Source organism: Maniola hyperantus, chromosome 20 (genome assembly GCF_902806685.2).
Source record: "Maniola hyperantus chromosome 20, iAphHyp1.2, whole genome shotgun sequence".
Lineage (NCBI taxonomy): Eukaryota > Metazoa > Arthropoda > Insecta > Lepidoptera > Nymphalidae > Maniola > Maniola hyperantus.
Window position 1 is genome coordinate 3,578,785 of NC_048555.1, and position 26,191 is coordinate 3,604,975.

The 26,191-nt window shown below is 39.1% G+C and overlaps 3 protein-coding genes across 6 annotated transcripts in view; 1 reads left to right on the forward strand and 2 right to left on the reverse strand.

The window, feature by feature from the left end:
- LOC117991699 ((2R)-3-sulfolactate dehydrogenase (NADP(+))-like) lies at positions 1–25,514 on the forward strand. 3 transcript variants are annotated; one of them, XM_069505516.1, is made up of 9 exons: positions 1–60; positions 17,096–17,274; positions 17,739–17,927; positions 19,071–19,186; positions 19,973–20,071; positions 20,680–20,766; positions 21,448–21,556; positions 22,444–22,601; positions 25,266–25,514. In XM_069505516.1, the coding sequence occupies exons 2-9, from the start codon at positions 17,124–17,126 to the stop codon at positions 25,428–25,430; spliced, it is 1,074 nt and encodes a 357-aa protein (XP_069361617.1). In that variant the 5' UTR covers positions 1–60; positions 17,096–17,123; the 3' UTR covers positions 25,431–25,514. The 3 variants fall into 3 exon arrangements, with proteins under 3 accessions (XP_069361617.1, XP_034835192.1, XP_034835191.1); XM_034979301.2 differs by lacking the exon at positions 1–60 and adding an exon at positions 12,779–12,833; XM_034979300.2 differs by lacking the exon at positions 1–60 and adding an exon at positions 16,362–16,508.
- LOC138403748 (meckelin-like) overlaps positions 1–26,191 on the reverse strand; it is a 208,030-nt gene that overhangs the window by 53,247 nt on the left and 128,592 nt on the right. The window lies entirely within an intron of this gene.
- LOC117991698 (uncharacterized oxidoreductase YjmC-like) lies at positions 1,906–10,196 on the reverse strand. 2 transcript variants are annotated; one of them, XM_069505514.1, is made up of 9 exons: positions 10,086–10,196; positions 9,755–9,918; positions 9,375–9,563; positions 7,530–7,645; positions 6,547–6,645; positions 5,591–5,677; positions 4,139–4,247; positions 3,144–3,304; positions 1,906–2,505 (listed from the first exon to the last, which is right to left on the reverse strand). In XM_069505514.1, exons 2-9 carry the CDS (start codon positions 9,903–9,905, stop codon positions 2,344–2,346), a joined length of 1,074 nt encoding a protein of 357 aa, XP_069361615.1. In that variant the 5' UTR covers positions 9,906–9,918; positions 10,086–10,196; the 3' UTR covers positions 1,906–2,343. The 2 variants fall into 2 exon arrangements, with proteins under 2 accessions (XP_069361615.1, XP_069361616.1); XM_069505515.1 differs by having other exon boundaries at positions 1,906–2,501; positions 3,140–3,304.

The following is a 26,191-nucleotide window of genomic DNA, read 5'->3' on the forward strand; positions in this document are numbered from 1 at the left end:
GTTTTCTTTTGAACACCTCAGTTGGTGATTGGTCCCTAGGGTTTTAATGTCTACTATTCAGTAAGTTTCCCTTTATATTTGTGCCTACTTTCTAGTGCTCTCAGAAAGTTATGACTAATAAGCTGATAATACTTAAATATCGTTATTATAATATTATTATCTATCTTTTTTTGTTAACTGGAATTAAATCTTATGATACCCGTCGTCCTGGTGAAGACATCGGTTTATTACGACAGGATTCTTATACTAAAACCCCCTCGATGACTCGACCTACATCCTGGAAAATTAGAAATACCTAACAGTAGCCCCGGACTTTTTAAAAATTCTCTGTTATTGAATTTTCATAGTTCTACCTACCGACATTAAAACGGTAAAAGCATTATAAACCTTATCTTGTTTATCTGGGCGAACCACTGTCACGCTCGCGCCGCTCTAATTTAGCTGTCATGGCGATGCTAATGACCGTAAAGTATGCACAGAATAGCTTTTTATCAACTGTAGGTACCTACTTACCATAAAAATATTTAAAAGTAACTGTAATACAGTACCCGGCAGAAAATATTGTACATCGACCTTTAGAAAGATATACCTATATAGGTTTCGTAGAGCGTTGTCTCTGTCGTTGATACCGACAAAACGTCGCATATTAGTGATTTTATTATAAGTATTGATAAGTGGATATAAGTGAATTTCTTGCCGGCTACTGTAGGAGCATCCCAGTAGGTATATATACGTACCTCTAGTCAATGGGAGCTTTGACCGTGCCGACTCCGTCCGTAACTAGACGTTTGTCGTACTCTATGCGGTTTATCGACTAACTTGCTTTAGGTCTTTAAATTCATTGCTCCTGACTTCTTTAAGGTAGGTTAAGTCCTACCTACCTTTTTTTTTCGTGAGGAAAATCCATCATGGATACAGTGGCACAGTGGTTATGTCGGACTCCTACAGAATAAAAACCTCACGAAGTTCCATCCCCCCGCTAACAACGGAGCATAAGAGACCAACAACGCCTCGTTACTCCGCCAGCGGATGTCCGCCGCAGCAGACCCACCACTGGGCACTACGTGCTCCCAAACACCGTTAGAGGCATGCCGGAACCACAGCACGCCAACCAACCCGAAGACCACACTGTGAGCGACGGACCGCCCTCTGCTCACTCAGAGGGACGCGCGGACCACACTCCCTCCCTGCCAGGTCAATTAGCCATGGCTAACAATATCCCATGAAGAGAAATTGCTAACCATGTTACCAGGGTACACTGCACCGGCCCAAGCGCTGCTCTTCCCCGGAAGGGACTCGCAACACTCAGGCACACGGGGAGGTTACCTGGCTGGTACTCCAAGTCCTACCTACCTACCTTAAGTCTGTATACGCAATCATTTATAGACAGGCCACCTACTTTTACCTGCATCTCGTACTTGTGCTAATTTTAGCATCTACTCGCCATTCGTGTGCGTAATTTCTTACGACACGTCTTATGACAGGCAGGCTTGAGCATATTGAAATAATTTAAAATAGGCAAATTGAAATAAACGTATTGGTATGTTAGTATGTACTACAAATACATAATATAAATACCTACGTACCTACGTACATGATTAAGTTATAATTTATTTATCAGTGCAAAGTGATGTAGGTACATCGAGGAGATAGCAGATTTGTAGAGCGTAGTCCCTGTCGTTGAGATCGACAACAAAACGTCATATAGGTATGAGTGACAGAGAAAATGCTCTACAAAGCCGAAATGTCATTCTAAAGGCATTACTTTCGGCCGCGTACTGTACAAAACATCTATTGTTTTTCAAAAACCGTCAAACTATAATTTTGACGAGATTTAATTGGAATCGATTTGAGTTCTGAGTTCTGCGATAGATATCTAGAAGGGACAAATCAGAGGCATTCAGGTATTTAAAAACAAAACCTTTATTTTTTATACGGTTACATACTTAACCTACTTATATTTTGTTTTACATAGGTCCTGTCCTACCATAATAATAAAAAGTTACTATATGAACAAAAATGTAATCAAGAAAATATGGCAATGTGTAAAACACATTATTTTTATACAAATACTAAGCACATTTTCTTTTTGGTCCCCACAGCTAAACTAAGTAAATAATATTAAATATATTGCACTGACTTGAGTTTTTCCAATTTATATTTCCTACATAAAAGTAAAATCCTATAAACAAGCTGTTTTATAGTGTTATATACAGCCTATTTAATAATGTATAATTGGTTTCTTGAAAATAATCCTACCAATTTGGCTGAAATTTTGTAGGTAACTGAAGCTACGAAATACCTATCGGTACCTACTTAATTTTTCCGTAATGAAAAACAAGATCATTTCACAACTTCCATAGGTTTGACTTGCAACTTTTTTGCCAGCGCTTCGCTGGATTCCAATAGTTGTTTCACGTATGTGACAGTTCCAAGTGAGTCAGTTAGTTGCGCTGCTTTCTTCTCCTTATCCCCTGGAGCAAGCACTGGTAGACTGCTGTCTATCTGTAACAGAAATATACAATTGCCTGATTCTGTAGATATATTATAAGCTGCTAATTCGGTACCTAGCTATTAAACTACACAAACTCTAAAAATTATTATATATATTATATCCACAATCTGTCGAAAAGTTACTTAGCAACGTTGTTATTTTCGAGAACGACCATAGAATTTTTGACAAATTATAACAATGTTGCTAAGTTACCTAACCTATCAATGGATTAACCAAGAAGTTCTGCTCTATTGACAAATCTAAAAATAGTGCTCATACATTTTGTACTAAGTAGTCAGACCCCACAACACGCTGTTTAGGTACTGCCAGAATTCCGATCGGACGTCCGCCTCTGAGATGTATCTTGTCCGCAGATGTTCACAGAGTGAGTGTAAGTAACAGAAAGTTTTCAAGTACTTAGACAATTTTCTGATACTATGCTTGTTCAGAACGGGCAGCAGCGTGCTCTGTGCTACTACTACCATCTGCTGTGATAACCAACCCGTCTCTTCATTGTGGTAATTATGGGCAAACCCTCCAGTTTGGGAGAGACCTTTAGTCCAACAGTGGACTGTGATTGGCTGTTTATGACGCTTGTTAAGGTCAAGTCTTTACATACTTTATAGGGCTTACAGTGGCTTACACCTACCGGTTCCAACTGCCTCCAATGCCTGATACTATCGGCGAGTCGATCTCCGAAGCCGGGCGCGAAGTTTTCAGGGTCCACCGCAATGAAGCAGTGGCCCAGGTCAGCGGGACCGCCTGCTCCCTGTTGAGACCATGGACGAATGTGGTGGCCGTAGTTCGCACCTATTAACAAACGAGAGCAAAATAATTTTCGTGTAGGCAAACTTGTCATATTATGATACTTACATTCATCTGTAGTCCGCGACAGGTCGAGATGGCAATCGGGGAGGGAAAGCCCCGCACACCCGCACAGCCCCCGCGCTAACCCTGTGTGGGTGTGCAGGGCGTCCCCCGCCTCATACCCGGATTGCCAGCTCGACCTGTCGTCAAACTCCAAAAACCTACTAGAAAAAATTATATTTATATTTTTACTAGACTAGATGATTCCCGCGCCTTCATCCGCGTGGTTTAAGATTTATAATATAAAATAATAAATCCCGTAATAGCGCTTACACTTTCCGGGATAATCAAATCTTATAATTCAATGTAATAAATCAAAATCTCAATATATAAAGTTTCATATTCTCAGGTCAACTACCTAATAATTACAGTATACGCGGCCGAAAGTAATGATGTACCTGTAGAAGGAGATAGCAGATTTGTACAGCATTGTCTCTGTCTTTGAGACCGACAAAACGCCATACAGGTATGGGTGACTCTATCAACAGCGCTCTACAAAGCCGAATGTCATTTTAAAGGCCGATGTTCATTACTTTCTGCCGCGTACATGTAGTAAGGCTTTTTTATAGTATAACGGGAGATGGAAATCTTCAAAAGATACTCGACTTCTTGGCGGAGATATCGGTTTACCTACGTGAGATTTTCACCCACTAAAACCTTCTCGGTGGCCTAGGTTAGATCGTCCAAGGTGGCCACCCACAGTGCAATACCTAGTTGGGAAGCTCTGAGGTCTCAGCATCTAAGTATATCTCTTTCGATTAAAATGAGCAAGCTTACCCGATGAGATTCCACAGAACAGTTCCACCATAGCGGATAGTCCATATCCCTTATAGCCAGACGTGTCTTCTCCACCGCCTAGTGGCATTAGACAACTTGTTTTAAAGGCCTGGAAACCAAATAATATTCGTAATTTTTATTCTGTGGTAGATGTTTGGAAGGCTGGCGTAGGATTGTACAGTGCGACAAGACTGTCTTGGCGCGTGGCGAATATAGGAACTAAAGTAGCCGTCAAGTCTCCCCTTTGTTTTTATTTGAATATTCTAAGCCTTTGTTCTCCAACAGCGCCCCCCTGTCAATGTCATTCAAGTGCCAAGAGAGCCTTGTCGCACTGTAAATACTGGATGGCAGGAACTGGAGAATAGTAGAATACCTTTGCCATATAATCTCGAAATAAAATTATAGGTATTTTTTTTGTTTTTAAATTATATACATGTCTTAGTACTTCTTGTTATTTTATTAGTGTTAGGCAGGTGTTAGGTACGCGATTTGGCATTTTGCGTACCTATATATGGCGTTAGCTCAGTGGTTAGGAAGTCCGCCTCCTAATCGGAGGTCGGGGGTTCAATCCCGGGCACGCACCTCTAACTTTTCGGAGTTCTGTGCGTTTTAAGTACCTAATTATAAATATCTAAATAGAAAACATCGTTAGAAAACCTGCACGCCTGAGAGTTAGTTCTCTTCTCCATAATGTTAATGCGGTATAGTCCACAATTGACCACATTTGCGTGGTAACTGGTAGTTTATGGCCAAAACCCTTCTCACTCTAAGAGGAGACCCGTACTCTGTAGTGAGCTGGCGATAGGTTGATCATGATGATAAATTATGGAATAGGCTACTTGACAATTTTTTTAAGTTGGTCTTAAATGGTTAATATTTGTCCTATTATATCAAAAAAATTAACACTATATTTTTTTGCGCCCTAAAAACCGTAAAACTTTAATTTAAAAAAATATTTTTCTTAGACAGGTGAAAACATTGTCGGCCATGTTTGGCCGATAGATTATCTGTGCTCTGACGTCATGCATTTGTAAACAACAGTATAACCCAGGGTTATGCTGTTGTTGCTGTGTCTGACGTCATGCATTTGTAAACAACAGTATAACCCAGGGTTATGCTGTTGTTTACAAATGCATGACGTCAGAGCACAGATAATCTATCGGCCAAACATGGCCGACAGTGTTTTCACCTGTCTAAGAAAAATATTTTTTTAAATTAAAGTTTTACGGTTTTTAGGGCGCAAAAAAATATAGTGTTAATTTTTTTGATATAATAGGACAAATATTAACAATTTAAGACCAACTTAAAAAAATTGTCAAGTAGCCTATTATGACATTCTGCGTATGTTTTATGTCTTATGGCATTTTTCGTTTTTGGCGTTCTACGTCTAAACGAAATGGACTGCACGTTGTTAGGTATGGAATAAAGTTAGAACTTAGAAACAATACGTACCAGTTCTGCGTCATCTGTTTGATTTCCATTAGGGTCCTGCGCCCAGCCTTTGGGTATGGGTTCTCCTTTGCGCATCTGCATTTCTATCTGAAAATAATAATCACCAATTTTAGCATAATATTATTATGTATTATGAAACTACAGTCCGCGACAGGTTTAGATGGCATTTGGAGTATGAGGCGAGGGGACACCCCGCAGACCCGTACGTCACCCGCCCTCGCCCGCACCGGTTCAGCACGGGAACTGTTCGGGTGTGCGGGGCATTCCCTTGCCGATTGCCTTCTCGACCTGTCGCGTACTACAGTAATTATTATATGGCCCAACCCGCTCCGCCATGCACCGTGTGAGGCCAATGCTGTCCGGCCTGAGACAACCCTCCACCTCCCATGGCCCCACCAACCTCTCGGTTATATGGGCCGAATCGCGGGAGGGCGCCCGTTCGGTACTTGCTCTTGGCATTTTCCCAGGGCGCCTTTTTGACTCCCAATATATTATTTTGTCTCTTCCTTGTCCCTTATGCTCATTCTCCCCCCTTGTGGGCTTGCTGTCCTGCTTGTCGATTTTCGGCGATTTTATATAAACATCGTTGCAATTCGGAATTATGTGTAATTCGCAAACAGTTTGGCCGTCGCCCGTGACTCGCCAATTGCATGTTTGGGCCAATGTGTACTGGAACATAATATCTACTCATGCCATGTGCATGTCGATCTTGAAGTTAACCGCAAGGCAAGCATTATTTTAGGGGTCAGTGGGGCACGCGACTGAGGGACCGGAACACACCAGCCCGCGCGCCGCGCTACACCCCACGTTCACCGTCTGCATTAGTGTGAGTGCTATATCCGTACACAGTGCACGAGCGCTAGGAACAATATCTGCGCGAGCTTGCACTTGCCTCGTAGGTCAGACGCGATTATTTAACTGCCGGGAACTATACCAAGTAGCATTTTTATTCGTACCTTTCCAACAGCTACGGCAGTCGTCGCCATATCCAAGTAGAATGTTTCCCCATCTGCAGCCGGTGCCACCACGGACACAGGATTTGTTCCTAAGGCAGCCTAAAAAAATATAAGTTGAATAATTACTAGGCACGGCTAGACGAATGTAGGTACACGCGACATGTCGACATGGCAATCGGGGTGGGGACGCCCCACACACCCGCACACCGCCCGCGCTATGTCCCCGGTGTGGGATAGCGCCTGCGCTGTGCGTGGCGTCCCCCCTCCACAACTCAACAACTTAATTCTAACCCCGATTGCTGTCGACCTGTCGCGAAGCAAACCATACTTATAACTTTAACGATTTCAAGAATAAATAACTAAGTCATCATCATCATGATCAACCCATCGCCGGCTTACTACAGAGCACGGGTCTCTGAGAGTGAGAAGGGTTTTAGCCATAGTCCACCACGCTGCCCATGTGTGGATTGGTAGACTTCACACAGCTTTGAGAACATTATGGAGAACTCTCAGGCATGCAGGTTTCCAAAAAGTGGAAAAAACGGGCCGAATTGAGAACCACCTCCTTTTTGGAAGTCGGTTAAAAAGCCCTGTACCTTAGGCGCCATCTCCACGGGCGAGGGAATCGCGGCGATATACATATACGTTAGTACTATTATATATTCTGTGGCGATAGTCTCGCCGTGTTTCAAATTTTGATATAAACTATCGCCGTGATAGTTATCGCCAGTGGCGTGCAGGTCATAGAGGCATAAATGCACTGCTTACCCCAGTTGTAATAGTTTAATGCATATTTTTCATTATGACCTGTCAGTAAACAGGTTTCTACCTAACTAATGCCTACCCTAGCTTCAAATCCTGTGCACGCCACTGGTTATCGCCCTGTTAAGATAGTCCCAGGCCATTAGAGTTTGTATCGAACTTGGTGGCACGGCGAGACTATTGCCGCGATTTTCTCGTCAGTGGAGATGGCTTCGGCTTACCTTTTTACTTCTTGTCGGCGCTAGTAGTGGTGAAGTGTTGGTGAACGCCATTCCTATTAATCCTTCATTCGCTGCTTTCTTAGCCCAATAACCTGCCATGCCGTTGTGGTTTGAACCTAAAATAAAAATAAATAAAAAACGGGCCGAATCGAGAACCACCTCCTTTTTGGAAGTCGGTTAAAAACATATAACATTATCATCATCATCATCATCATCAACCCATAGTCGGCTCACTACTGAGAACGGGTCTCAGAATTAAAATGGTTTGGCCAATAGTCCACCACGATGTCCAAGTGTGGATTGGCAGACTTCACACCTTTGAGAACATTATGGACAACTCTCAGGTTTTCTTACGATATTTTCCTTCACCGTTAAAACAAAGTTAGAGGTGTGCGCCCGGGATCGAGCCATCCGAAGAGGAGGCCGACGCGACGTTTTAACCACTAAACCATTACCACTTTCACTCCTTAGTAATAAAATTGGATCGATTTAGTTATTATACTTAAAGTTCCTGAAGTCAATCTCCATTTAGGCAAAGCAAGGCTCATTTTAAAGGGCAGAGGTCGAATGCAATATTATCATGTCCTCTATAGAGGGCTTAACATGTTGGAGGTTTAGAATTGAATTTTATGAGTGTAGTTTGGAAAAAGGCCTACAAATTTCGATTTTCAAAAAATGCCAATTTATTGTGATTTTATGAGTAGGTATTTTTTTACCTTGGTTTATTTTAATTCTACAGTGCATTACTTTGTGTTTCTTTGTTTTGTAAGGAGTGACGAAGAAATTACGCGAATTAATGAGGTAATGACCAGAAATATAAAAAACTTGCTCTGGGGGCGCCACTAGTATTAGGGTCTATGATCACTAAGTAAATGGTCTTGTATAAATTAGTTCCACGGGTTTTCCGTAATATGGCGAGATGTTATATTTTTCTGGTCAGGCTTTACCTGTTTAACATTAAGTACCTATACCAAATTATATTATTTATGCTCAATTACTCAATGAGCTAGGTATTTTGCAATTAACTAATTATTTGTCATTTTGTAACATTAACTACAATAATTGCAATAAAGATATTATGATTGCGAAAAAACATTCAATGCATTTACTTAGGGTACCTACACGTAGATATTAACCAGCTGTGAACTACATTTTTAATATTATTTTTTTCAGAAATTATTATGTAGTTAGGTCCTTTATTCAAGCCGTTTATGTGAAATTTACATTCTGTCAAAATTTCAACTCCATTCATATTACGGTTTACGAGATATGGCCCGCTGACAGACAGACGGACGGACCGACGGACGGACGGACGAATGGACGAACGGACAGCAGAGAGTAATAGCACACGTGTAGTATCTACTCGTGTGGTAATAGGACCCTATTAGGTACTAAGCCTCCTTTATCCGTTGACAACCCTAAAAATCAAAGGTGCTTATTCAAATGTGCCTTTTACAGGGTGTAACCAGAATGCTAGCAGAAACTTATCGTTACTGTTATTCTACCTAAATACAATCCAATACCAATAACCATTTACCACATAGCTATTGTAGTTTTAGTGATTTACTATATTTCAACCCCGCAATGTATAGCGTGTAAAACTCGGTTCAATGCCCCACCTACAACGTGGCGTTGACTCCAAATGGCCTACTTACGCAACGTTCGTTGACCTCTAGCGTCAGTCAGATGTTTTATTTGCAATATATTATCGTAAACATTTACAAAATTATAGGATTTTTTAAATTTTTTTTCGCGTTTTTTTGTGGTATCATAACAGTAATCATCACCTGTCTTCGTTTTTGCCAGCGTTCTGATCACACCCTGTATGTATTAGGCCTACATTACCTTTCACAGTAACCCATCCAACTCCAGTGGCCTTAGCTTTCTTGATGGCTATGTCCATGGCAAAATGGCTGGCCGTCGCCCCAAGGACTTGGTTGGCGTCCACCCAGGCGGTCGATGCATTTTCCTTCAGTACTACAGGCTGGTTGTCGGGCTTGCAGTCTCCGCTTAGTATGTCGTATATGTAGAATTCTGGAACAGTAAATTTATTTTTATTCGTTTAAGTACACTAGAGAACACGGAGATACCTATACCTAAATAACCTAATCTATTAACTCCATGGCTAGGAATTAGGCTGGCCCACGCGGTCTGTTGCTGCGCCGCTTTAGCAGAAGTCCCAACTGCTTTGAGACAGTCCATCATGACAACACGGACATACCTACCTAATCTATTAAGGCCATGGCTGGGATGCCCCACGCGATCAGCTTCGATGAGCAACTCGGCCTGTTGCTGCGCAGCTTTAGCCGAAGCCCCAACTGCTTTGAGACAGTCAGTCATGAAGCGCAGAGCCTCTGTAGTTGCTACTCTAGCCATTGTTCTTTAGATGCTGAAATACAAAAAAAAACACATTTTATCGATGTACGAGTAAGAGCGGCCATAGATAATAAACACTCAATTAACATTTCACAGAACTGTGATAATATTAATATAATATAGCAAGAGTCTATAAAGTATGAAACTCAATCATAATAATATTATCATGATGAAACTCACCTAATAATAAGCACTAGAAATAAAACAGTGTAATATTATAACAAGCAAAATAGATAAATCGCGCACTTAAATAACTAGCGCGTCTACCATACGGCATGTAATGTCGCCGACTGAATGTGAAATCGGTGAATTCTGATTTCTGAACCTTCCAAGTTCCAACCTTATTTCATTACAGATACGAAACAAATTGGGACATTAGATATAATAAAACGGCAACGACCAAAAGAGTTAATGCAACAAAGTCAAGGTGACTCAAACAGAAAACAGAAATACGAGAAAAAGATCGCGAAACAAGTACCTGTTTTCTTTAATAATAGTGGTCCAGACTCCAGATTCTTGATAAACTGGCGGTAAATGAATCTGTAGAACAGAAAGAGAAATTTCGAGAAAGACATATTCTAAGGGCGTTTGTGCACTCATCCGTATTTGTTATCCGTGATTCTTCGAAGTGGCCGTCATACGAATACGTACATTCGATTCGTATTTTTTTCACGGAACCTTAAAATCACGTATGAGTGCACAAACACCCTTACAGAAAAGATGGATTGAAGTGTTAAAAAAGCAGTTTATTTTAGATGGCAGCTATTCAAGGAATTTAAGGTGACGCAGGACGCTCGACCGAAATTGGCAGCGCACGTGGGTAACATGTTTGCTTTTCACTTGACATTGTACGAGAAAGTTGAGAGGCACGATGATTTTCACCAAAATCAAGCGCGCGAAAAGGGTTCAGGAAAAGTATTTTTGAGAAAAAACTGCTGAATTTATGTTTGCAAAGTAAAATTATTTCAACTAATGAATAAATAAACTACGTCTAATGATAAATTGTTTTAGAATTTTCATATCCCTAATCTTATTTATTTACGCCCAAAGTTGTCATTAATTTAGTGTTAAAATAGGAATCTTTTGAGCCTCGTAACTTTTAAATCTATATTTTTTTCAATGTTTTATTTATCAATAAACCTAGATAATGATGAGATAAATCGATATAAATCATAGTTTTGTGCGTACAATATCGAATATTGTTGTAATTTCCCTCCTACGTTTGTATGAAGAAAGCACCGAACTGAGTCCCCTTAAGGGTTAATGACAAACTCTAATAATATTTTACTCTATTTAGAGTTGCACAATTGTTTATTATACGTTAGTATGTCTGATAAGAATTTCAAATATTTCATTTGATAATGATTGTACTTAGAAAGTTAAACAAGAGTCTTAGATAAAGTATGCCTTGTTCTAAATATTTACCAAAGTCTAAAAGTAAGTACCTACGTTTAATAAAGACTAATACTTATCGTTAGAAAAAATGTCAAAAAAAGTTTGCCTAATTTTTTATTAGAACTAAAGAACAATAAAGAGAATAATTAAGAACCTAAAAGCTTTATATGCCTTCATGTAAAGCCTGCATGAGAGCCAATAGATTCATCATTCAATAATCAGATGCTCAAGACCGGGCAAATTGAGCGGTAAAATAGAAAGCGGACCCCACCTAGGTAGTTGGGATAATTCGAAGAAGGAGAAAGAAGGAACTAAGTAAAAAAAAAGAACCCGACGAATTGAGAACCTCCTCCTTTTTTGAAACCGTGCTAGTTAGGCAACCTTGACCTAAATCGGTAACTGGATCGGTCCCCGACAGGCGACAATGTACGGTCGGCCTCAGAATTCGAGTAGCAATTCCGCAAATCTATTGTATCAAAAACCAATCGCACTAATTATGATCTTTTTATATAAACACGCCACACAAACACTCAGATGTGCGCATCAACCGTGCCGTGCAGTGCAAGTGAAATTGATCGTTTTAGCCTTTGACTGTACAATGAGTTGTATTGAGTTCTCCTGCCCACGTCAGCAGGCAGCACGTCAATTTGTCGGTTCCGGCTATTTTCACTAACATCTAATATTCTCAATCAAGATGTCCCTAGGTAACATACTTACAACTCGTATGTTGAAGACTACAGGAGTCCATTTTTCCAAGAAAACCTCTACTATCATTGTGTGCCCATATTCAACCTTTCGATATTACGGAGCTTGCTCAGTATCATACTTCTAAAGTTCAAGCTCTAAGTAGAGCTTAGAATGCTTAGATAAAGTGGTTTGATCATTGAAAGTACAGATGATATATGAATAAGAACAATTCCTCATAATTATCACTCATTTAATTTTTTTTACGAATTAACTAACTATCAGGTTATGTAAGTAGTAGGTACCTATAATTATTTTATCAATGAAATTAACAAGTACTTATGTCGTATCGTGAGTTGTGACTCGTGACTCTAGACTGATAAAGGCTCCCCCACACAGGCGCGTTATTATAGGTCGATAATATCTCATGCGTTATTGCGATATCTGTTTTACATTTTGTATTAGGATGGTCATGTAGTTACACACTGCTGCGATAATACGTCCTACTTCCATTGCTGCGTTATTATCGTGTGTAACTACATGACATGACCATCCTAATACAAAATGTACTGAAAACAGATATCGCAATAACGCATGCGATATTATCGACCGATAATAACGCGGCTGTGTGGGGGAGCCTTTATGTTGTAATAATTAATTGGTTGTTAAGTAGGTACCTATTTCTCACTTTTTTTTTACAAAACTTTATCATGCTTCACGCAAGTACCTAAGTATTTGTATCAGTCATTTTTTATTTACGAGCAATGTGATCCGTTTTCCTGTGTTTTACAATTATTTTTATTTTAGATATTTTTTGCGAATCAAATACTGATCATCATTTTTGAATAGGTAAGTCTGATTTCTTTTACACATTAAAAAAAATGAAAATGAAGTAAGTTTTCGTTTTAAAAGCTGCTTTTTTTTGTGAGACTACTTAGGGACGTATACCTACCTCTAAATATTAACTTTGGTTACTTTTCTATGGGTTTTACTGTGTCTAATTGGTAAGTACCTTCATAATCATAACTAGGTTCGTATTCTTGTCTAACTACTTACACAGATGGACCTTGGACCTTGCGTGGACCTTGTTCATGGATGGTTTCGTAGACCTTGCGTGGATATAATATGTAAGCTGCCAAAGCAATGCAATCGTGCAAATAAATGATTTGATTTGAATTAATTTTTTTTTTTAATGCAAAATTTGAATGCATGCAAGAGCGCAAGCGTCTACGCATGATGAAGTCCTTTTACTCCCTCGTGAAACTTAGAACTGCAGCAGATTTTCCATGTTCCCCAGCTGTCTTTGACGGAGCTTTACATGGTCCACAATAATCCACTCTCTAGGTCTGCTATAATGGATCTATAGAATCATATTATATCAACGCACAGCCTAAACCGCTGCGCTGGTCCTAGATACATGACATTTTGAGGGTGTATTCTTTGTAAAGAGTAAGTATCCAGTATTTCGATTAAAAATTACAAAATACGTATTTCACGATTATTGAAAATTGTAATACCTAGGGGACGAAAATTTGTAGGAAAGTCCGTCATTTTCAAGTTATTTGCATGAAAATTGGTACTTGGGTGTTTGGTCACAAATGAAGAAATATGCGTTTCAGAATTATTGGAAATTCAACCCAACCTCGATTTCTAAATTCCAGCCGAGCGAAGCCGGGGCGGGTCAGTTATTTAATATATAAAGTTTTGCGTGTTGCTTATGCGTCACAAACGAGGGTGCAAGAGAGTGCATGCCTTGTTTCGTGCACAACAGAGTTTGATGCAAGCGCTATTTCCAGCAAACATGAGGCATGCGTGATGCGCACAGGCATACGTCTGGGTAGTAAACGAATGCGTCTGACACAATTTCAAAGTGCACCAGTGTGGTTAGACTTTTTAGATGATTTAGACTTCCAAGAATCTCTTACTACCAACCTATTATTAACATGTTGTAAAATTAAGGCACTAGGTCAATGACCTCATTTCAAACGTATCGTGTCTTCCAAATACTGCGAAGAGCAAAAAGTGCGAACTCTTGCGTGACAAACACAATCGATCCATTCGTGCAAAAAACTTACAATTGTAACGATTGATGCTCGAATTTGAATAAGGGAGGATTTCTTTTTTTAAATAAGTTATTGTATAAAATAATATTATATAGGAACAAGATACCTATCTAATCTGCACATGAAACGTGTTTCAGCATTATCTGAAACGGGTTTCTAAGTTTTCGAAACGGGTAAGTAGAGTGATTTGTACCAGCTTTGTAAATTTTTTTTGTCAAAGCTCTTAAGATACAAGCCTAAGCATTGTGTAAATTGGTGAGTTCAATCACAGAGAATTCCGTGGCCCACTCGAATTGGGGTTCCGGCTGAAAACCACTACTAAGTAGGGGGAGTCCGGGAGAGTTTAGCAGGTAGGAGACATTAGCCACTGCTCATAGAATCTTTGTGGAACTCGATATTGCGACTTTGCCACACTTCTTAGACTCCATAGGCCCCTCCCACCTCGCTCACGAGATACCGTTACGATCGGGAGTTTGGTTTAGGAGTGAGAAGTAACTAAAAAATTTCGTGCCGGTAAGTAAATTTTTTAAATTTTCGATATTTGATTTCTGTTTCTTACTGTGAATAGATTCCAGTATATCATTTATATACATCGTAAGTGTAATTATCCTAGTAACATTTACGGCAGACAGCTTTTACTTAAGTGTCATAGTTTTTTATAAAAATGTAATAACTGACAGATTTGTGTGGGGTGGGAGACATTACCCTGGCGTCGGGAGGAGACTTTACCCCGGGTAATTTCGCCCGTTGTTTCTCCGGCAATAATATTTTTGTATTACCTCCAGATGTAACCACGATCGTCCTGCCTTCCTTCATTACCTTCATCATCTACTGTACAACGTCAGTCAGAGCCTTCAACATCAGCATTAGTATTCATGAATTAATCTGCGGCGTCTAGAGCCAATTCACCATCAATTTTGACTGAGGAAAAAATCTGAGAAACCAATTGCAATATTAAGACAATCAGAAGAGGTAGCTTCTACATCTCAAAATCTGGATGTGACAACGGTAGATTCTGATTTACGACATAGACCGAAAATAGTTGTAGGTACCACAAATGATTCGTTCAATTCCAAAAGCTGCTCCTTCGTCGTGGTAGACAGCCCAGAAAAACTAAAATTAAAAAAAAAATGCCAGAAAGACTAGACCTAGATGATGATATAGATGATTATGCACCAAAAAATAAGAAAATTAAAATGACTTAAAAAACAAAAAGGTAAAGCAAAGAGAAAAAGACAGTAAAAAGACCATTGAAAAAGACAAGTTTTACAGTCAAGTGACGGTTAGACAGACCCTGACGAAGAACCCAAGTATGAGTAGCTCTGATAGTCCATGGGAGATGAAATTGATAATTGGTTTTGTTTCAGCTGTGGAGAAGAGAAAGTTATGGACATGAGACTTATGACCATAAAATCCGTTGGACTGTCCAAATATGATAAAGACATGATGAGGAGCAGTTTATTTGTATTAATTGCTCCAAATCAAAAAGGAATTCTCATTTACTACAAAATACTATGTGTCATATTTTTATGTTTTATTTTATTTTATAGAATTATAATTTGTAATGATTATTTTGCCTATTTTTGTACCCGGGTAAAGGCTCCCCACTTGGGGGGTCAAGTCTCCCACCCAGGCGGGAGATATTAGCCGAATGTCACTTTGGTAGAAATCGTTAATTACTCATAAACTATTAATGATGTATCAAACTTTATTAAGAGAAAATATAGCTAAATAGTGCAGCTTTAGATACAATTTATAGAAAATAGCGATTTTTAAGTATATAAAGATTTATGAGCATTTTAGTGGAAGGCGGGTATACTCTCCCGGACTCCCCCTACAAATAGATCTATGGAAAATAGCTGTCTATCTACGGATTACTGGTCTGTGCTGAAAACCAGCGGTTTTTTTTATAAGTGCAAAGCATTTATGCTGAGTTGGGATCTATTTTTCAGGTTGTGCCACACATGACACAGTTTATTCCGGCGCCTCAAATATTAGACGCGCCGGGATAACGTACAGCTTTCAAAAATAAACGTTTCTCCCATTCTTTCTTTCTAAATTCTTATACATACTCTTAGGTAATAAATCAAAATTACCTAATAAATTAATTTTAGTTTTAATTCTAACAAAATGTAATTAAGTAGGTACTAAAGAGTAATTTGACAAATCTTTCTTAATTAAAATCGCGTTTAAATAATTATTACAATAACATTTAATAAGGAGTGATCCTAGAACAAATTAGTAAATAGCATCGTTATCTTATACGTAAGATTCATTAATTGAGATTAGATAGATTGGGAGCAACCTGTAGGTATTTGTTCACGCCTGTATATAAAAGAATTTTACCGCGAAAGCATTTTTGTCTGTCATTGGCATTGAACGGCATTGGTTGCAAATAAGGTTGTTAGTGACTAGTGTTGATAAAAGCTCTTTCGGATATTAGTAGATTGAGGAGAGATTGGTAAGTTGGAGTGCAAATACAAACACTACCTATTGTTACCTACCACCTTGGATTCTCTGTGCCTACCACAGAGTAAGGATAGTAATTACTGGTATGTACCTACCTGTCCTGTCGTACCTACTCCTAGCACAAGCCTGACGCTTAGTTGGAGAGGAAAGGGGAATATTAATCGTTTAACATGGCTAATATTCTTAAAAAATGACTCTATACACGTACAAGACGAGACATAAAATGTTCGTGGGTTGCAACTTGTTTTTGCTTACAACTTAATATCCAGTGTCGTAAAGAAATTCAACCCAGACTGGGGTTGTTCCGTATCATCCTATGACGTCTCGTCCCAAAAATTTTTTTTCTTATCTCAACCGATTTGTATTCTTTACTCATCCGTCAGCAATTAGGTATTTGTTATTAATTGTTCCACGAGTATTCCTCACTCAACCGATGTTTATAATTTTGAAATAAGCCTGTGTTTTTATTACGGTCTGACAAAAAAAATTGTTATTATGTTCGTGTAGGTCGTATCGTGGGGTTTGCATCATAAAATCTGCTCTTCTAATTATACTAATTTACTTTATTGCTCTTGACAGATAGCATCAGTATTAGAACTCATCGGCCATGCCCGACGTACGAGTAGAAGAGGCTCAGAGATTCATGGAGGAGAGTCTGCTGGCTGCAGGCGCGCCGCTTCCAGAAGCCAAGGCCCATGCTGACTTGCTGCTCCATGCGGACATTGTTGGCCATTACAGCCATGGCATGAATAGACTTGGTTAGTAAATACCCGCGACTTCATCCGCGTGGATTTGGGTTTTAAAAATCCTGAATTGTTTAATTTTCCGGGATAAAAAGTTATAAGTATGTTACTATCCGTCTTTCTAACTATTTTTATGCCAAAAATCAATTCGATTGGTTGCTTAGTTAGGGCGTAAAGGAAGGAAAACACACCTCCGAATTTATAATTAAGTATAGATTATCAAAAATTTATTATAAGTATGTAGAATCGGCAAGATTCGAAGTGATGCAGTGTCTTTCTGGTAGGATAAATAGCAAGTAGGTCTCTTAAAAAGAGCAACCGCCGAATTTCTTGCTGCAGGAAGGGCAATTTCATATAGATAGATTTTCATCCAGAGATATTTTGTCTATCCAAAAGCATTTTCAAAAGAATATTCAAACAACTGATTTTTATCAACCCACAAACAAAATATTACTAAACCCAACCATAACTTTTTTCAGAGTTGTACGTAAACGATATGAAGTCAGGGGTGTGCAACCCGCATGCAGAACCAGTTATCCTGAAGGAAACCGCTGCGACCGCCTGGGTGGATGGTTGCGACGGCCTGGGCGCCACAGTTGGCAACTTCTGCATGGATTTAGCCATCAAAAAGGCCAAGGAATGCGGAGTTGGATGGGTTGCTGTGAAACGTAAGAAGTCATACCTTATCATTATTAACCCATAGCCAGCTCACTACAGAGCAAGGATCTTTTCGCAGAGTGAGAAGGTTTTTGGCCATAGTCTACCACGCTGGTCTAGTCTCGATTGACAGACCTCACACACCTCTCAGAACATTATGGAGAACTCTGAGGCATGCAGGTTTCCTCACGATGTTTTCCTTCACCGTTGAAGCAAGTGATATTTATTTACTTAAAACCCACATAACTCCGTAAACTTAGCGCTGCATGCCCGGGATTGAAAGAATCGTACAAATTCAGCCAATCAGAACAATTGATATTGTACTAATGATTGATGCAGGTTTTACGAAATCGACCTACTGGTCTGCCTAAAGTGCATTGGAAGGCAAGGTCTGATTTCACCTGTTTATTAAATAATTTCATTTAAATAGTAACTAGCTACCTCTACCTATTTACTTATTACAGGTACTTTCGATATTGCTCTAGTTAAGAAATTATTTCGTAAGAAAACGCGTTCAACACCATGACAATAATAAAATTGTCCAAACTCCAATCTAATATTAATACATGGTGTTCTTTAAAATAATTCTTTGTTCGCCGTTTCGTTGTTACCACCGACGAGTAAACCAAAATAGTTTCTGGTTATTTTAGCGTTTAAACTATCGTGAGTGATTTCCATTATACATGTAAGACATACTCACGTATTTCGTCGACGTTAGCCCGACTAGTCTCAACCGCGACGCGTGCGCAAACTGAGTCCCTGTGAAAAAGAACCCCGGATGGGTTAGAAACTAGTCGGGCTAGCGTCGAAGAAATACGTGAGTAAAGCCGTTTTGTCATCAGTACCCTTATTATAAATGCGAAAGTATGTTTGTTTGTTGGTTTGTTGGTTTGTTGGTTTGTTGGTTTGTTGGTTTGTTGGTTTGTTGGTTTGTCCTTCAGTCACGTCGCAACGGTGTAAAGGATTGACGTGATTTTTTTGCATGGGTATAGATAAAGACCTGGAGAGTGACATAGGCTACTTTTTATCCCGGAAAATCAAAGAGTTCCCACTGGATTTTTAAAAACCTTATTCCACGCGGACGAAGTCTCTGGTTGTAACCCTCTGCGCCCCAAAGGCCAGATGCAGTATCCAAGCTGAATTTATTTTTCTAGGTTGCAATCACTATGGTATGGCAGGTTACTGGGCGCTGAAGGCTGAGAAGCAAGGTCTTATTGGGATGTCGTTCACGAATTCCGCCCCCGTTATGGTTCCTACGAGATCTAAACAGGTAAGAGTTAGTCCTTGACTGCAATCTCACCTGGTGGTAAGTGATGATGCAGTTTAAGATGGAAGCGGGCTAACCTGGAAGGGGTATAGCAGTTTTTATTAAACCCATGCCCCTTTGGCTTCTACACGGCATCATACAGGAATGCTAAATCGCTTGGCGGCACGGCTTTGCCGGTAGGGTGGTAACTAGCCACGGCCGAAGCCTCCCACCAGACCAGACCAGAAATTTAGAAATTATAAAATTCCAAACCCCTGCCATTAATCGAACCCGAATCGAACATCGTATAAGGAAGGCTGAGGAGGCCTATGTCTAACAGTGGACATCCCCTAACTGCTGCTGATGATGATGATGATGCGTGAGTTATTCCACTTCAGAAGGTTAGCTAGACTTCCTCAAGTGAGGCTGGGATCCTAGGTAGAACTTGCCCATAACCTCTTTTTAGGGATCCGTACCTATGGTACCTGTTGGCAGCCTTTGGGTAGGCCAAAGGTTGCCAACGGGTACCATTGCTAATGCTCCGCTATCCGTCTTTCCGTCCGTCCGTATGTCTGTGCGCTGTATATCGTGAATCGTAATAGATAGGGAGTTGAAATTTTCACGGAATGTATAAGTATTTCTATTGCCACTGAAACGGTACATAAAAAAAGTGTTTTTTTTCTTAAATTTATGGGACTAAAAAGTGGTATTTCTTGTACGATAGTACGGAGTCCTTCGTGTGCAAGGCTAACTTTCCCGACTTGGCCGATTTTTATATAATTTATTTACCTAATAAAAATTTATTTCCAGAAAGCATGTGGCACAAATCCAATTTCGATGGCGGCACCAGCAACTAATGGAGATTCCATTGTGGTCGATCTGGCCACCACTACTGCTGCTATGGGAAAGGTATTGAAATTACCTTATACTCTATGCGAAATAAGTTGGTTTACATCAAAGATTATAAAAGACAAGACAGGCAAAGATCATAAGCACTTTTGGGTAATACGGCACCTACGAGCATGCTTCAAAACGTGGCGGCCTATCAGTCATTGGTTCAAAACGATTTTTTAGGGTTCCGTACCTCATCACTTTGTTGTCTGTCTGTCTGTCCGTCTGTCCGGCTGTCTGACGTCTTTGTCAAGAAAACCTATAAACCTATATCCCGTTCGCCTAGAATCATGAAGTTTGGCATGTAAAAAAATCTTATCGCACAAGTAAAGGAAAAAATCCGAAAACCGTAATTTGTGGTTACATCACAAAGGCCAGTTTATTCTCATCTTATTCTAACTGGCATGATACTTAACACAGAGAATTCATAGGTGGTGGTCTGTGCATAATAACAACATAACTATTATAGACACAGTCTGAAATAAAAGATTATTTATACTTAAGATTTTGACTATAAAAATAGGTCTGTCTAGGTAATGATTTTCAGGAAACACCCTAACAAAGCCGATGTGGTTCAGCTAACTTAAAAACAAGGAACATTAATCTTAACAAATGCATTTTGACAGGTCGAGATGCAAATACGGAAAGGTGAGCCCCTGCCTGAAGGATGGGCGTTAGGGCCTGACTGCAACCCCACTACGGATGCACAATTGGTACGTTTACTAAATATAATATTGGTATCGTGCACTTAATATAAACTGGCATGTTTCCACTTGAGACCGGCATTAGCAATAACAATAGGATTACATTCGACATATGCTACGTAAACACGTAAACAATAGGGGTACCAAACACTCATAGAGCCAATTCATTTTTAAAGGAGCCAGTTCAACCTTATATATTTTGTTGCAAACCAACCAGTGTTGATACTTTTTAATTCACCCGCCATGACTTAATCCTATTGTTATTGCTAATGACGGTCTCAGGTGGAAACACACCAGTTTATTTTGAATGCACTATACAAGGCTCTTTACGCAAATCCAAATTTGAGGATTCTTAATCCGAAGCATTAGACGTAGTAGTTTGTACCTACCAACTATCTACTTATTTATATTATGATGGATTCGCACTTGTTTTTCTTTCAATTTCATTTTCCAAAAGACGTAAAACAAAATTCGGATCTAGTATAAATGGTGCAACCCCTATGCGCTAAAAATCTTTCATTGTAGAAAATAAGAAAGGTTTTAGTAAAAATACGGCTTTTGGAAAACATTTTTTTTAATAAAGGTAACCAGATTAACGAGAATTCTCGGATTCGGATATGCAATGCGTAGAGCCTAAAAGTTTTCATTATCAATTTTACGTTTTTACAATATTGCTATCTTATTTTGCAGGCGTTTGAAACTGGCCACCTTTTGCCTTTGGGTGGACTCGAGAAAACTAGTGGATATAAAGGATATTGTCTTAGCGCTATGGTAGAAGTATTCTGCAGTGGACTTTCTGGTAAGATTTACTTGTGTCTGTTAACATGCCTACCTGACTTGGATTCCTAGGTACCTAGGTACCTTTTTTTTTTTTTTTTTTTCCGTTCGGGGAGGAGGAAAATCCTCATGGATGCCTCCGGCATGCCCGACTCCAACACAATGGCCTACGGACTAAAAACCTCCTCCCCCCCTCCGCTCTATCTTTCAGGTAAAACCTTTGCATTGCATCTGAAAGATGGCTGTCTTTACAGTTTAGGCTTTATCTTTTTTCTGCCTATCCCATTCAACCGAGATTCTTCTTTTAATAATAGCACCTAGGTACCTACCTACTTAATCTTTCAAACAGATGCTGTTTCCTATGTATTCTAAATTCCAATTTCTATTAGGTAACGATAACGTTTATAGTAGAATGGTAGATGCATTTGACGATTCAAAAGTACTTGTTAAAGGTAATTTGAACAAAAATCTTTCTCTTGGTATTTCTGTTTCAATGAGATTTTTTTTTTCACAAATCTTTTCTTTCAATTTTGGTATTTACTAAAATACAACATTTTAATTAATTTTACCTATCCATCAATCTAGCCAGCATGCATCCACATTACACATCTAGACATTTATGGCATTTCAAAAGCGCGCTACCAAACCTAGGTCATACGTCTACATCTTCATCATCCACCCTGTCACTTTCTTGACGTCATCACGGTCATTTAGTAGAAATGGCCAAGACGTTGTTTTACCCATTTTTCGTGTTTGAAAGCAATTGTGAGCTTTGAATGCATTTAGCCGTTTATATTTAAGGTTCATAAAAAATAATTGGCTTAACCTTAGATTATTTTCTTGATTGCTATCAAATTTTTTTTTTCAATGATTGTGTAATTTATTCATTCTGCTTCACACGTTCTGCAGGTTCTCGAGCTACTCACAATGTACCACAATGGTCTCACACACAGACAGAGGCTCCTAACCTAGGACAGTGCTTCGTCGCTGTGGACCCCGACTGCTTCGCTCCCGGCTTCGGAGAGAGGATAGCTGATTGTTTGCAACACTGGAGGAACCTGGAACCTGTGAGTTAACTTACAATGTACCAGAATGGTCTCACACATAGACGGAGTTTCTTGATCTAGAGTAGTGGTTCGTCGAAGTGGATCCCGACGTTTCGCTCCCGTCTTCAGGGAGAGGATAGGTTATTGTTTGCGACACTGGAGGAACTTGGAACCTGTGAGTTAACTTACAATGTACCAGAATGGTCTCACACATAGACGGAGTTTCTTGATTTAGATCAAGAAACTCCGTCTATGTGTACACACACAGAGGCTCCTAACCTAGGACAGTGCTTCGTCGCTGTGGATCCCGACGCTTCGCTCCCGGCTTCGGAGAGAGGATAGCTGATTGTTTGCAACACTGAAGGAACTTGGAACCTGTGAGTTAACTTACAATGTACCAGAATGGTCTCACACATAGACGGAATTTCTTGATCTAGGGCAGTGGTTCGTCGAAGTGGATCCCGACGTTTCGCTCCCGTCTTCAGGGAGAGGATAGGGGAGGATACTGGAGAAACTTGGAACCTGTAAATAATACACATTGTATAAATCCCGCAAATTGCTATTGGAACCATGTGTCATTAACATCGAAATGACGTCACTTGACGTATACTTATTTAATTAAAAATATACCATCAGCTCGAAACTTCAGTTTAGTGTTGACGTCACTAAAATGGCGGCCACACGCATAATAGCAATGTGCGGGAGTTGTACATAAATGTGTATTAATTTACAGGTTCACAAATCACATGTGTGACAAATAAATAAATTGGTTTAAAAATCTGTAGAGACAATTAAGATAAGTAATGCTTTTCAGTTAAATCGTTATCCTAAAAGAGCACCTGACTGACTTAAACTGACCTAAAATCAGATGAGTAGGTATATGATTTTATTAATATAACTTATGATTGAACTTTAAATCAAGTGTACGAAGATACTTAGAGTAGGTAATTATGGTGCTATACATATGTATTTTATGCAAACTATTCTTAGTATACTTACATCTTAATGCTAAGGTGTAATACTTTATTTATGAGACCGTGAAGGTGCTGTATGACTTACAATAGTAATGATAATGAAAATAATGTTTTGTAATATGAAAAGTCGGTCAAAATAATGTCACATCCTGTTAGGTACCTCAAACGGTATTTACAATAGAACAATGGAACGGCTTTCTTTTGGCTCTCATTCAAGTGTCCAAGAGATGTTTCTTCACATCTTTATACAAACGTGATCGATTCAAATCGATTTCTATATGCTGGTAAGATGATGGGAGACTTTACGGTGAAAACTTGCGGAAAATTTAATACCGAAATTGACCGAACCCGATATCTGTACCTGACCGGTACCTACGATCCCTACTTGATCGTTTAAAGGAAGGTCGTAAGTTCGAAGTACATTGGTTAAGTCATTCCTCACATCATGCCAAATAAAACACTTGTCCAATATTTGTAATACTTACCTACTTACTTAAAAACTTGAGGAAAATTGAATACTGAAACTGAGCAGACCCGGTACCTCCTATTTGATCGTTTGAAGGAAGGTCGTAAGTTCGAAGTACATTGGTTAAGTCATTCCTCACATCTTGCCAAATAAAACACTTGTCCAATATTCGTAATACTTACTTAAAAACTTGAGGAAAATTGAATACTGAAACTGAGCAGACCCGGTACCTCCTATTTGATCGTTTGAAGGAAGGTCGTAAGTTCAAAACACTAGTCCAATATTCGTAATACTTACCTACTTACTTAAAAACTTGAGGAAAATTGAATACTGAAACTGAGCAGACCCGGTACCTCCTATTTGATCGTTTGAAGGAAGGTCGTAAGTTCAAAACACTAGTCCAATATTCGTAATACTTACCTACTTACTTAAAAACTTGAGGAAAATTGAATACTAAAACTGACCAGACCCGGTACTTCTTACTTAGTCGTTTGAAGGAAGGTCGTAAGCTCGACGTTCATCCGTTTAGACATTCCTTAGATCTTGCTAAATAAAACACTTGTCCAATATTCCTAATAGGTAGGTACTTACTTAAAAACTTGAAGAAAATTTAACACTGAAACGGACCAAAGCCGGTACCTCCTACTTGATCTAAGTTCGAAGTATATTTTTACTTACATCTGACCAAATAAAACACATGTCCAATATTCGTAATCTATACTAATATTATAAAGAGGTAATGTCGTTAAGTTTGTTTGTAGGGGGTAATCTCTGGAACTACTGAACTGATTTGAAAATTCTTTCACCAATAGAAAGCTACATTATTCCTGAATGACATAGGCTATATTATATACACGCGGGCGAAGACGCGGGGATCAGCTAGTTCGACTTATAAAATCACACTCAAGGAACGCACCACTACTGAGCACGGATAGGAAAGAGGAGTCTGTTATTGTCAATGCTTTGAACACTGGCGGGTGCATAAGTAGGTAGAATAAAGCTCCTAATTACTTAGGAATCAGTTCCATTTAAGTTTTTGATGTTTCTTCAGTTCCGCATTTCAGCATTTCATGTTTCCTTTTCACTGATTTTACCTAAAGAAGTTTCACTTAAAAAACTCTTTACAAAACTCTTCTTTCACTTTTCTCATCTTGTTAGTTTTCTCATAATGCTTTCAGTCACTAAAACCCAGGAATTTCCTAAATTACATTTACTTAAAAGTAACAAGCTTTCGTTTCATTCCAGGTTGACCCATTGCTCCCCGTGCTAGCACCAGGGGATAAAGAAAGGAAGAATGCTAAGATCACCAACGCAAGAGGCACCATAGTCTACCCGCAGTCTCAGATAGATTCCGCCAAACTTCTGGCCGAAAGAATTGGCATTCAACCCTTGGAATTTATAAAAGCGTGAACTCATAAAACAGTGGCTAAGCGATGACTGTAAAATAATTGAATCAGTATTTTTTTGAAATAAAATTGTTTCTGGTTTTTATACCACTTACGTATGAGTATGAGAATTACAATCCCTACTAATATTATAAATGCGAAAGTGTGTTTGTTTGTTAGACATTGTGGCGTGATTGGAGGATTTGTTGACCTTTTGGATTGACCACACAACGATTGTACTACGGAACCCTCAGTGCGCGAGTCTGATTCGCACTTGGCCGGTTTATGGTTATTCAAATCTTCTTTTATTCTTAATTCTGCCAACAAAGGAAATATAATGCAACACAGTATTCATGGTATTTCATGCTAATGTCAAATATGTGTAAAACATAATCCTCCTCGATGATACTTTATCACACTAATAAATTAACCCATTACAAAATATTATATTAAAGGTTACATTAAATTTTGTAATACAAATTTCAACGAAAGTTACTCATAAAAATAATAATTTTAGTGGTCAAGTGAGTATTGACCTCACAAATTACGAGTGCCGTATATTTTTGAAAAGATTAATAAAGGGCAATGATAGCCTTGTGGTTAGGACGTCGGTCTCCTAATCGGAAGGTCCGATGTTCGATTCCGGACACGCACCTCTAACTTTTCGGAGTTAAGTATATGCATTTGATCGAAAACATATCAGATCTGCTTGCCTGAGAGTTCTCCATAATGTTCTCAAAGGTGTGTGGACTGTGGAGTAAACCAAGCCACACTTGACCAATGTAA

What these genes read in the sequence shown, in the direction of transcription:
- LOC117991699 (XM_069505516.1), top strand. Translation starts at nt 17,124, where the DNA reads ATGCCCGACGTACGAGTAGAAGAGGCTCAGAGATTCATGGAGGAGAGT. An exon ending in CCATGGCATGAATAGACTTG is followed by an intron (nt 17,275 to 17,738) that starts GTTAGTAAATAC and finishes AACTTTTTTCAG; the next exon opens with AGTTGTACGTAAACGATATG. An exon ending in ATTCTGCAGTGGACTTTCTG is followed by an intron (nt 21,557 to 22,443) that starts GTAAGATTTACT and finishes CACGTTCTGCAG; the next exon opens with GTTCTCGAGCTACTCACAAT.
- LOC117991698 (XM_069505514.1), bottom strand. Translation starts at nt 9,905, where the DNA reads ATGGCTAGAGTAGCAACTACAGAGGCTCTGCGCTTCATGACTGACTGT. An exon ending in CCATGGCCTTAATAGATTAG is followed by an intron (nt 9,564 to 9,754) that starts GTAGGTATGTCC and finishes TTACTGTTCCAG; the next exon opens with AATTCTACATATACGACATA. An exon ending in AAACAGATGACGCAGAACTG is followed by an intron (nt 4,248 to 5,590) that starts GTACGTATTGTT and finishes TTTGGTTTCCAG; the next exon opens with GCCTTTAAAACAAGTTGTCT.